General features: G+C 36.6%; 1 protein-coding gene across 1 annotated transcript in view; it reads left to right on the top strand.

Moving 5' to 3' along the window:
- Nucleotides 1-12511, top strand: part of NPSR1 (neuropeptide S receptor 1) — a 322819-nt gene extending 310308 nt beyond the window's left edge. Inside the window, exon 9 of the mRNA XM_075211286.1 lies at nt 8973-12511. Coding sequence (XP_075067387.1) covers nt 8973-9060 — 88 coding nt within the window. The 3' untranslated portion in view covers nt 9061-12511. The remainder of the gene's footprint in view (nt 1-8972) is intronic.
- The last annotated feature ends 691 nt before the right edge of the window (nt 12512-13202 follow it).

The following is a 13202-nucleotide window of genomic DNA, read 5'->3' as shown; positions in this document are numbered from 1 at the left end:
TTAAGATAACTTTTATTCTCTAGTGTTTATTGTATAAACATTATCAATTATATGTAATTTTCTCTGCAACTGTGTTTAAAGAAATCCATTAAATAAACAATAATAATAACTATATAAATAAATAACATACCTAGCAATAATTTAGATTTTAGTGAAACTACCCCAATTTGTTGACCCTGAAAAGCGTCAGTATGGCTTTGTGGAAATGTGGGCACAGTTGGGCAGGCCAGGTGGTGTTTAGAATAATCATATAAATGGTTTGGGTGGATTATGATATATTATTTTTTACTATTTTTAGCTTTTTTTTTACAATGTTCAGAGGTATGAAATAAGGTCCAAGCCAGCAGTCTGTCAATACACACAAAGCATTTTGTAGAAGTGAATCTTTTTCTGATTTAATTTGCAGATTCATTTAGATTGAAGGATCACACACATGCATTGATGTTACTTTATTATTTATGTAACAAGCCTCACAGAACAGGGCACTACTATTCAGTAATGCCCTGGCTGGGGGAGCTGAAGGCTTAAAGTAAGGCCAAAGGATTATATCCCATTCAGGTATTTATTGGCTAGTGATACCCTGCACTGAGAAAATTATTATAATATAGGTTAAATAATGGTCTCTCTGCCCATTGACTCTACTCCTTCGTTGTCTTCAGTAGCTCTAATCCTCACACACTAATAGACACAGGTTTCAGCCTGTTCTTAATATACCCTTGCATCCAGTAGCTTTGTTGAGAGTTGTAGTGTTATTTGTTTACTATATTGTACTCTTATACCATGTACTGTCTTGTTGTTTTCTCTCTGTACAGTGCTGCAGCCCTCATGTGCACCTTTAAAAAAAGGATAATAATAATAATAATAATATTAATAATAATAATAATAATAAATATAATAGTGCTTTTATCAAAGCCCATTATAGTTTCTCAGCAGAATGATCCCAATTGTCAGAGTTTACATCATGGCATTTAGATAAGGCCTTTCAGAAGGGGATAAATATATTAACTGCCGATTTATTCAACTTGTCGCTAATCAACAAGTGTTTGCAGTGAAAATTTAAAATGGCAATGGCTTTAAAATAAAAAAACAATGCCTTTAAAGATATTGCAACTTTAAATTTTCACTGCAAACTCGCCGATTAGAGGCGTATTGAAAAAATCGGCAGTTAATACATTTCCCCCCTTTAGTTTTAATGGCAGTTTCATTTGGTTTTGTGATGAAGGCGGATTGTAAGATGTAGGGTGTGAGCATGAACATATTCCACAACCCTGTATAATCAATTAATATCATTCAGGCATATCAGTCCCTGTTCTAATGTAGCTTACAATCTTATTTTACTATCAGAGACACACAAAACAGGTACAATATCCCGTCGGAAGAAACACAGATGCTTATCCTACTTACATACAAATGCTCCCAGTGTAAATGCCGACATTTCCATTTGACCAACACCGAGAAAATGTCAACAGTGTAATTGTCGACAGTGACAATGGCGATAATCACAATACCTACATTAAATTAACAATGCCTGTGCGTCCCGCAGCCATACAGCTTGCAGACTTGCCAGCCCAAAACAGTGTTAAAAAAAATTAAAACAGTAATGAAAGTTAAAACTACCCCCTTCCCCTCTGAAAACACCTAAAAACTTGTGCTGGTAGATGGTGGACCTGCTTCCCATTCAGATTAATCCTAGTGCTGGCAGCCTAAAGCTAGTACTAGCAAAATCAGGGGGCAAAACGCGTGGGGTATTGGCCTAGCTGACATAAGTATGCATGCCCTGACTGTTAATGTCAGCCTTGGGTTGCTGGAACCTGTATTGTACCAACTCAAAATAGTGTCTAACATTTAACCCTTTTATTTTCCCACATCCACCGCCCAGGAGTGTGGGAAATGCCCTAGTTTTTTAGGGAGGCGGTTTACATTCTTTTTGTAGACCTCATCTCCCTAGTGAATCCAGGCTCATGCTGACCAGTCTGGGGCTGGTTGGATCATTGCAGTGGGGCCTTGTGCTGGTTCTAGTAAAATTAGGGGGGACCCCAGGCTCCAGGCCCTAGAGTCCGCCGAATAGGAGGGAGGAAGAATATATTTAACTTTTAATACTGTTTCATTTTTGTTAACACTGTTTTGTGTCCACAGGCATTGATTATTTAATGTCGGCATTGTAATTGTAGGCATTGTCACTGTTGGCAATTACACTGTCAGCATTTTCTCAGTGTAGGTCAAATGGAAATGTCGACAGGATAAATGTCAATATTTCTTCCATGGTAAATTGGACCGCTACTGCACAAAACAGAATTCTAGAAAAAATTTAGTCAGAACCTGGGTAGAATACTGGTATGTCTTTGGCCAGTGGCAAGAAACCCACACTAACATCCCAAAACACCAGAGGTATAGTTGCACAAAGAAAGAGACTGTCATCTGTTTATTACAGATTATTCCCTACATTTTACACAGATGGGGTGCGCTCACACCAAGATATCGGAATCATAAGAACAAAAAAAGAAAAAAAGATAAGAGGCACTCCAGTCCACTAGGAAATAGCTAATATTAAAATCCATTTTTATTTGATATCACATTAAAACATATGAAATTCAAATACAGATATAATGATGAAATATTGGTTAAAAACATGCATGTGTGTATGTAGACCTAATGTGTAGTGAATTAAAACTGTGAACCCGTAAATAGCGGACCTGACCAATTCCAGAGCTAAGATAAATTGCTCATAAAAAAACTTATGGTAAAATGCCATTTATTCCATACATAGGAATATATCATACAGGAGAAAACTCCCTATAAGTTGCATCTATCCATTAGGTTTCAATAGTACACCATATGTTTCACATATGATATGTGATATAATCAAAAAAGATTATTTTGTGTCTTAACATATTGTTCCTAAGTGGATTTAATTAACAGATCCTTAAACAGCCCATGATTATACAGCTATATTAGTGTCAGAGGCTCAAATAGTTCCTACTCAAAGAGGAGCTTTTCCATAGATTGGCCAGTATGTGCCTTTCTGAAGGAAAGATTACTTATTTATATTCATTTATTATACTGGAGATCAAGTTGTACTCTTTAATATTTTATGAAGTTCATTTAATATTAGTTAAGATCTCCATATTATCCAGCACAATACCACCAATACAATATCTCCCAAAGCGGTTTTATTCCTTATTGCTAGTAGGGATCATATGTTTATGTTATAACATATATGAAGCCACACTCCTAATAATAGTATTTATGCGATACCACTGATACTGGTCTCACAGTATCAGTGGTATCGCATAAATACTAATTAATATTAATCATAAGATCTTATATAGATACCGCCTAATATGGAGGGTATTATATATAATTCCCTCATGACCCAAAGTAAGTCTTAGCTAATGTGCATTATATAACTACACAGGAGCAGACACTAAAATGTTGCAGATAATAGCGGCATTCGCCGCTGCTGTCAGCCGCCACTTCAGGGTGCATAATGTCAATAATGATGCCACTTTCCCAGCGTACATTACACCAATGCTTCTTCAAGAGGGTGACCCGATAAGGGGTTTTTATATCCATTGACTCCAATCGCAAAGTCATTCATTTGATTGGCATATCCCTTAACCAATAGTAGTGTAGTTTAAATTATTTCATATCAAGATACAGTTCTCTGGGCAATAGGGATTAAATGCACATAACGATATGAATCTTAAATATGTTGATTATAGCATTTATATTAATTAGTGAGCCTGATAAGCATAATAAACAATGTATACATAACTATTAAAAAACATGTATTTTATACAATTGCATAATATTAATAATAATGTATGTCACAACACACATATATTACATTGTGCAAACAAAGAAAGTAACTACATTTTTATGGTGCATATATCATACAAGTTAACCCGTGCATGATACTCATGCATTCTAGTCAAATCAAGATACTTAAGGTCTTAAAAAGGTTCTTGTCATGCATTTGGGCCTAGCCCAGGCCTCCTCAGGGGAAGATCGTTACTTCCCGACGCAAGCGCCCTTTTTAATGTGTGTTCATGAGGTAAAATTACCTCACGAAAATGAGTTTGACCCCTCAACTCGTAAATTTAGCCTTTACTACCCCTCCCACGGGGGGAAGGGGGTATGATGGAAGTTAACTGACTTGACTATTCTAATTTTTTTGTCAAATGATGTCAGTATACCAAATTTCAGGTCAATTGGATGAGCCCTTTCTGAGAAAATAGTTTTTTCCACACACACACACACACACACACACACACACTAACGCACGCCTCTACACATGTGTGTTCATGAGGTAAAATTACCTCACGAAAATGAGTTTGAGCCCTACCAAATTTCAGCCCTTTTTGAATTTTTTTTCCCACACACACTAAGAATTTAGTAGGTCAGTGTATAACTCTGCCCAGCAGGTGGCGCTGCAACTTGTTTTTTTTTTCCACACACACACAGATGCCACTAAGCATTTATATATTAGATACCTCGCAGGTATATTAAAAAATATATAGAAATCATAGGTAAGTGAGAAAAAACTGTGTTTAATTATTAAATTTTACATGTTTTTAACCAATATTTCACCATTATATCTGGATTTGAATTTCATATATTTTAATGTGATATCAAATAAAAATGGCTTTTAATATTAGCTAACTCCTAGTGGACTGGAGTTCTTCTTTACATTCTCCTTTTTTGTTCATATGGAGAACATGTAAGCTCATTTGAAGATACAAATGAATATGGATATTTAGAAATGACCATAAATAGTGAAAATTAATTTCCTACCTTACTTCACTGCCCCCTTCTCTAAAAGCAAGCAAGCGGTTCCTTCAGGAACAAAGTTCTCTCTTTGTCCTACAATTAGAGTCAGATTATTTTCTTTTTGACTGGAAAGAGGAATAGTTAAAGTTCTAATTTTAGAAAACAAAATGCAAGAAATATTTTTCTAAACATTTATAAACATAATTCTTAACAGCAAACAAATTCATATTCGCTATTTCCTTGCTTAAATAATACAACTATTAATAAATTAATTTAATGTAGGTTTGATGTATCCCAAGATGCATCCAACTCAAATATAGTAGTATTTATGCCAAGTGCACAGGCGTACTTAAGATTAACGAAAACATAGAGTTACAGCTTTACATTGTTGGTAATAGATGCAAAAGCCACAATATGCCTATTTGTACACAATAACCTACTTTAATTATGCAATGTAACACATTATATTAATGTTATGAAGTTTCATATACACAAGAGAAAACAGTGTTTTAATTGTTATTAATAAATGCAAAGGTCACATTTTCCAATTAAATTGTAGTGAAATTCAAACACCTCCACATATGTTGTCCACCTCTTTATAAATCCAATGGTAATCTTCTTTCCTGCAGTAGTCCAAATGGAAATGACAAATAAATAATTTGAATAGATGGCTGTGACTTGATATATTAATTTAATTATCAACTAATTATGCTACATGTATGTGAATACACCCTTACTGGTGTAACACTTGTCCATGTCTCTCCAGATGTAAGGGGATGCAAGTCTACAATGTGGAACAGTCTAGCTATATGGATGTACAGTACAGAAATGTATACACCCAACTCTCAATGAAGCCCTTTGTATCTTTCTATATTTCTTTTTATTCTCTCCTTATCTTTTCTGGTTCAATCATTCTCTTTCAGCTATTTTCCTCTATTGTCTTTTTTCATTCTATGCCTTCATATCCCTGTAGTATTATGTCTCTTTCTTCATCTCTGTACATCTTCATACACAATAGAGGCAGGTTAGTTTGACTTTTCATATTTCATTTATTTTTAAATATACACAACAAATAAAGGAATTCATCTCTTGAATTGGTGTATTTTTGCTGATGCTGTCTGAGTAGTTTTGGCCTTAGTTTTATGTTATTTTTGCAAAAACACCTCTAGCTAGAAATGCATTACTCATATTCTGAAGTCTAGCAGTTGGAAGCAGTTCATTGCTATATGTGTTACTTTCAAGAAGTGACTGAAATAAAAACCTGTTTCCAATTGTGTGGGAGATAGGTGTTCTTGTTTTCAAAAAGATATATTGCTAGTAGTAAGGTACTGAAATTAATTCTGCACTTGCTCCTTGTCTATTTTCTAGCTTTGCATCATATATAAGTAATATACTCTTTTATTTTTTAACCTGTTTAATATCTTTGTTCACATGTTCTGTGAGAAAAATAGCTGCTTTATTCATACATGGTAGACATCAATATCTGTATAAATTGTGTTTACTGTTATGAGTGCTGCGTAGAATAGTAAACATTTGTACATTATTAGATTCTTTATATTTAATAGTTTATTGATAATATCTAAAACTTTTCTCACAAACTTAAACAGAAGCCCTTTCCTACCATTTGCATTGTGATGTTGAATATGTTTGTGTCAAAAAAGTATTATAGGATTGCTACGATTTGAAAAGAACACTTCAGTTCAACACTAATACAATATGAATATGAATCAAAAGAAGAGCCTGGGACAGCAAAAATTATACTGTCAAGGGAGACATACTTGTGTTTTCTTTTTACTTTTTATTTTTCTGGTTTGCTTGCAAGAACATACAAAGTGTTCAGTGCAATGTACTAATTTAAAATATATGCATTGAAATTGGCCTAGATGAAGTCAAATTGTAAGTGTGGCCCTGAAAGATCCTTATAATATTTTCATGCGTACACATTTTGTCAGAATAGGAAAATAAACATGATATCTATGCCAACATATAACTCCTAGTAGATATTGCTTTCTTTTCCAGTAAATAGACTTGTACTTTCCCAGTTTATAGGCTATAGATTTTAGATGGACACCTTCTTTTCTCTGTATGTTACATCATTCCAATCTTCAAGCTTATAATAAATATAATTGATAGATATTATTTATACATATATTCTTGTCATAGGTGTATTATAGACGGTAAAATATATCCAGTACTGTAGGTTATAAGGGTATTAGAAATCACTGTGTTCATTCCGAATCTTGGAACTTTGGAGTGACTTGAAGTGACTCACCCTTTAAACGTAAACAGTACATCATATGTTATCAGGGCCTGATTAAGGGTTCTGGCCGCCCTAGGCTATTGAAGCCCTAGCCCCCCCCCCCCCCCCCCACCCAACGTACAGGCGCATAGGAATACTTCTGAATATGAATATTCAGGCGTATTCTCCAACATTCAAAAATGTAGACAGATTGTGCTATTGTGCCATTGTCTCTTACCTGTGCTTGTTCTTCCCGCTTGCTTATTCTTGCAACTTTTAAGTCATCTCACTGGCTTCTGGAAATTGTATTATAATGCAAAATATTTGTTAACATTTTGCATTATAATACAATTTTTGCATTTTGAAAACAGGACCCCAACTTTACAAAAGCCAGTGAGAGGACTTCAAAGCTGCAAGAACAAGCAAGAGAGAAGAACAAGAACATGTAAGAGACAACGACACAAACGCACAATCTGTCTAAATTTTTTATGTTGGAGAATAAGTCTGAATATTCATATTCAGAAGTATTCCTATGCGCTTATACGTTGCGCCTGAATTATTAGGCCCTTTAGTTAAAACAAAACACTACATTATGGCCAGATATCTGAACATTTGTGTTCAATCAAATACAAGCCTCTACCAGCCCAATCTCACTAGTAATTAGTATTCTAGTAATCATTGAGACCACAGAGAGCCGTGTACCTGCCACACAATAAAGAGATCATGCCTCGCCAAAGCTGCTCTATTTTTTAAATACACCCTCAGCCATTTAATTATCCCCCCTGCAGCCACTTTCATTACCTCAACCTGCTCTGCAACCACTTTTATTACCCCCCACACTGCAGCCATTCCCCCCATCTCCCCCTTCAACCATTTTCCTTAACCTCCCTGCATCCATCCCCCCTCCACCCATTTCCTTATCTCCCACACTGCATTTACCCCTCCTGCAATTATTTTCCATACACCTCCAATAGCCATTTTCCTTACCCCTTCTGCTGCCATTTTCTTTACATTCCCCCTGCAACCATTGCCCCTCTGCAACCATTTTCCTTACAATCCTTCTTGCAGCTATATGTCTCACCTCGCTCTGCAGCTATTTTCCTCACCTCCCCTTCAGCAATTTTTCTCAACCCCCTGCAGCCATTCCCCTCCCTGCAGCAATTTTCCTCACCCCCCCTTTCAGCAATTTTTCTAAACCTCCCCTGCAGCCATTGTCCTCCCTGCAGCAATTTTCCTTACCTCCCATCCTGCATTCATTCCCCATAGCTATTTTTCTCACCCCCCTGCAGCTATTTTTCTCACCCTCTCCACTGCAGCTATTTTTTTCACCTGCATTATAGCAGTTATCCTCTTCTACGACAGGCAGCCTGCAGGAAATCCATTTGCCTGTTGATGCAGGGGCAGAGAATGTTTAGTCAAGTCTTGTGAGATGTGGAAATCTTGCGAGACCTGACTAGGAGCTCTATGGGTGTACTGACAGTTTGCTAACAGCATGGGATTGGCTGTCAGGCTGCCTGTCTTCATAGTGACAGTTGGGGACACCCCTTTGGACCAAGGGCAGCCCCAATGCCAGACAGCCATGAAGCACATAATTTAAGAAAAAAAAAGTGAAGAAAATTAAATGTCAGTAGCTCCGCACCTCCCATCCACTGGGACCCAGCGCTCCAGGCTGCAGCCTGATTAGCCTAATGGTTGATCAGGCCCTGTATGTTATCCCTTAGTATGCTAAAGTTAATTTCAAATTCATTTAAGGAAGGTTTAGGGGATGAAGAATTTTCAATATAAAGATGGAATTATCTTTCTAAGGAAATAAAACTTACACTAACTATGGAAAATGTGTAGTTCTCCAAATTTGCATTTTTTTCCAAATGTGTTTCTACAAGGTATAGTATGTTTAAAAGGAAAAGGAAAGTTATTTAATTGAATTCAGTCTGAATTTGATTGTATCATTGTATTTTCACAGGGATCAAAGTTCAGGAAAACTCGGCACCCTCAGAGATAAAACTGAAGGAGTGGAAATGCAGGTGGTGTCCAGACCAGAATACATCTAATTATGGACTGCTGACGAGTAACAATATCATCAAACTAAAACTCTAAAAAACATTATGTTACTCATTTCATTACAGGAGACAAACAGATGCAAGTTGCATGCACAGGCATATGTGATGTAAATAGTTTTCTATGTGTGTGAAAAGTTTCGTACCTATTTTTAATTATATTCTTATTTTAAGGTATCTCTGCCAAACTGGTCATCAGCGTTTTAAAAATAAACAAACATGTGGCCTTAGCTCTAGAAATAAATTACACACAGATATACCCATACATAAGGGCTTGTTCAGACAAGTGGACAATGAGTGTTTACTAAGAACTAGCTTCCAGATTGAACACAATCTAAGCCAACTGTTCTGGACATTGTTCAGGCATCTGGATTACATTTCTCCCAAATTATCCCAGTGCAAATTGGGACAATGTGGATACATTCCTGTGGATGCACACATGCAAAATGTTGGTATGACCATGTTTGAGGCAGCACCGCATCATGAGTGGGCATGTCCTGTACCCTGGAGGCACGCCAAGTCCTTCTAAAGCACTTGGCCATACACAAACTGCTTTGCATGCCCTATAAAGACGCTTGCATTGCTGCACACAGCAGTGGCAGGTGCATCTGGCACCTATTGGCCATGTTGAGAGGGCCATACCTCCCAATGTTCCTAGTAATTGGGACAAAGGTGCTGACTATTAGCATGGCAAGTTAGATCCCACAAATCGGGAATGTCCCAGCCTTAATCAGGATAGTTGGGTGGTTTGGGATTGTTGATCCTGATGCCTTCAGAGGAACAGTAATGGTAACCAGGAATATTGAGCATGATATTCCAGCATTCAATATAAATCAATTATTTTATTTATATATAATTATATTTGATTTATTTAAATAATAAAGTAAATATTATTAATGTAGTCTGTTATATTCACAAATACATATGAAAAATTGACCATATCTATTCAGAAATACCTGGAATTGTAAGATTATTATTTAAATTGCATTTAAAGGAATCACTGAAGGTGCTGGGAAAACACCACACGGTTGGAGATCTCACTAAACTCATCTTCTCCCACCATTTACACATTTTCAATTTCAATCTGCTACCGGTAATATATTGGGTATATTGTGTAATATATATGCATAGTGATGGAATAACATTTTGGACCCAACCATATCCATAGAAAATTTTTCTCGATTTTAAGGATACTTGTAAGATAAACTGTAAAAACATAAAGCTGGGAGTCAGGGAAGCCAAAGAGTCTGAAAGTGTCAGGGGGACACTAAATCTAGTTCTGTAGTCTTTGGTACAGGAAGGGGGAAATGTAAGGATATAGTTGGGTCCAAACTCAGAGTCAGAGTAGGGCAGTGAACCAAACACATTGTAAGTTTATATCACAACTACATCATTATAAATAGTTTGCACTCTCAAGGATTCTTCTCCTAACAATGCACTTAGGTGCAGAATTTGCACTAAGCAACAGTCACCAAGTGTACACTTGATTTAATTGACTAAATTGCACTAGGTAAAAAAATATCAATACTAGTAGGTGACCACCAAGATTTTGTTATTCCTACCAAATTGTGTAGCTACGGTGCAAAAGAGTAACAGCTGTGAATTTGTAGATCCTCTGTACTGCTTGCAAATATTGCAAGCAAACCTGAGGTGTGAAGGCTAATAGGTGAGTAATTTTCACCAGATATTCTCCAAAGAAGGTAATGGACTTCCCGGTGAACAACCCACAGGTCATAGCCACCATGTTTGCCCTGCTGATGCCAAGGCACAGACGAGTCTGAGGCAGGCCAGAGTTGAGGATTGGCTGCACTGATGCAAAGTTTAAACAGGCCAAAAGATAAGGACATCAGCAGACAGGAGGAAGGGGTGTAGACTGTCTCTGCTGGTGTGGAATTTTCTATTTTGTCTTTTAGCAGATCACTAGGGGGTACCTAGGCACATTATGTGTTTCTAAAGACATATTGACCTTGACCAGGTGATGAATCTGATTTCTGGTTTAGGTGGTGGTTGGTTGTTGAGTGTTTTGTTCTTGTGGTTTGAATCCTTAATGTTTGGAATTAGTCTGGCGGCTTTAGTATGGTGTGAGGTCTGTGTGTCTGGATGGGTTCGTTCAAAATTTACCTAGGTGAATTGTTGCAGCCAAACAATGGTTTATTCAACAGATGCCTGGCAAAACAGGCAGAGTAATCCCCGAGAAGCACAGCGTAGGCACGTGACAGAAGCGCAATTCCTAGTCACAACACAAGATACAGTCACAGACTCTAAAAGCACAGTTTATATAACACTGATCATGGTCATGAAGCTAATGGGGGGGGTGTATTTAGGAGGTAAATCGCTGGTGATTAGTGGTAGTTTGATGGCTAACCTGGGAGTGTCCTCTCCCTGCTGACTGGTGACCATTGGTTCCCTGAAGAGAGGGTGTCAGGAGTCTGAGCCACAGTACTATCATGCCATGTCCTTATTGGCTAGAGGACAAAAGTGGATGATATGGAGTTTATTTATTCTCCTTGTTTAGCCAAGGCCCCTTCTCCTGTCTTTGATTAACTCTTCCACCTGGCAACTTTAAGAATAAACCCTTCTAACACACAATCAATAACCTAAAATATGCAGGGGAAAAAATTGTATATTCTAGCACACGCATGGGAACAAAAGTGCAATAAACTAACACAGTTCAATGAGAACAGTTCAGTTGGCAGAACGAGGCAATGGAATGCAAATGTTCTTAAATCTTATATGCTCGAGTGCAGGTTCACAGCATGGGTTTTCTCAAATGGTTATTGGTAGCTGCAAATGAATGCTAGTTAGTGGGTGCTTACATTTTGTAAGTGTAGGTGTGGAGAATATCCTAGTAATTTGGGGACCTGATGGTTCCACAAAGGGTGAGGATGTGGTCTTTTGGCTTCTCCTGGTCTAAGTATGTAGAGTGGCTTCTACTTTTGGTGTGGGATTCTGGTGGTGTTTGGAATACTTATTTGGTGTTGTGCTGAAAAATAGCTGGGGAGAGAGAAAAAGTGACTGAATTTACCTAATTCAGGAATCATAATGTGCTAGTATGGTGTTGTTTGGTGTGATGAGGTGAAGTAAAGTAATATTGTATCAATTATCCTTGTAGTTCAAAAAATCTCCTGGAGATGATCTCATATTTTCAGTTTTCCTGGTGAACTTATAATCATGAATTATGTTTCAGATATTTTGAGTTCTGTCAAACTATGGAGCATTTTATACATACATATTTGAATTGTTAATAATTAATTAATTTGCATTTTGGCTGTGCATTTCATTTGCTTATTGATAAAGATTTCAATGCTAAGAATAAAAAAAAATGTATGAGATATCACTAAAGATGCATAATCATCATTTTTCCATTAAAGCTTATGTTCCTAATGCATGGATCTACTGTAACTGCCATACAGAATGGTGTTCGAAAATAGAGCTGCTTTAGCATCTGCCATTAAATATAATATTTCTGAAAAAACTGTGTTATTTCTTTAAAGTCAATAAGAAGTAAAATGTTTTTTAAATGAAAAGTAACATTTTTCTACTTTAGGGTGCATTTTACTTAAATGGTTTAATAAGTGCAATCTATGTCAGACATCATAATTACAATATTTCTTAATCACCATATGAAGCAAATGTGGAAAATTCATACATATTTTTCAGCCAGTACTTCCACAGGGAGCAGGATTTAAATGTTTTGTTTTCACTTTAATCTGTACTGGACATGGTAAACCTGAATCATTTTATATACCCATACTCGTTGTTTTTGTGCAAAATCCAACTATGTGACAAAAAAAATTCTCAAATTGGTGAAGGATATGGACAGTACAAGTCAAAGTGCAAAACCACAGCACAAGTACACTTGTGTAATTATATGACTAATTTTTGCAAATGCAACCAGTTGCTTTGACTAGCAGGCCACTATAGGCTTGTGTATTGACAGAAGTTAGTATTAGGTGCATGTGTGCTTCTAGCTTTGTATTCAGAGGTGGTTAGGGTGCATTTAAGCATTTACTTTAATGTTTCCAACTGACTTGTCTACAACAACTCCAAAAGGCTTATAGTCACATCATATACTTTTAATGGGATACATTTTGCACTTTCCAGCTGCACTTCTGAAGAAAAGCACATTCCTAGGC

Source organism: Mixophyes fleayi, chromosome 5 (assembly GCF_038048845.1).
Source record: "Mixophyes fleayi isolate aMixFle1 chromosome 5, aMixFle1.hap1, whole genome shotgun sequence".
NCBI lineage: Eukaryota > Metazoa > Chordata > Amphibia > Anura > Limnodynastidae > Mixophyes > Mixophyes fleayi.
Note: the sequence above shows the minus strand (reverse complement) of the source record. Positions and strands in the feature narration are given on the sequence as shown.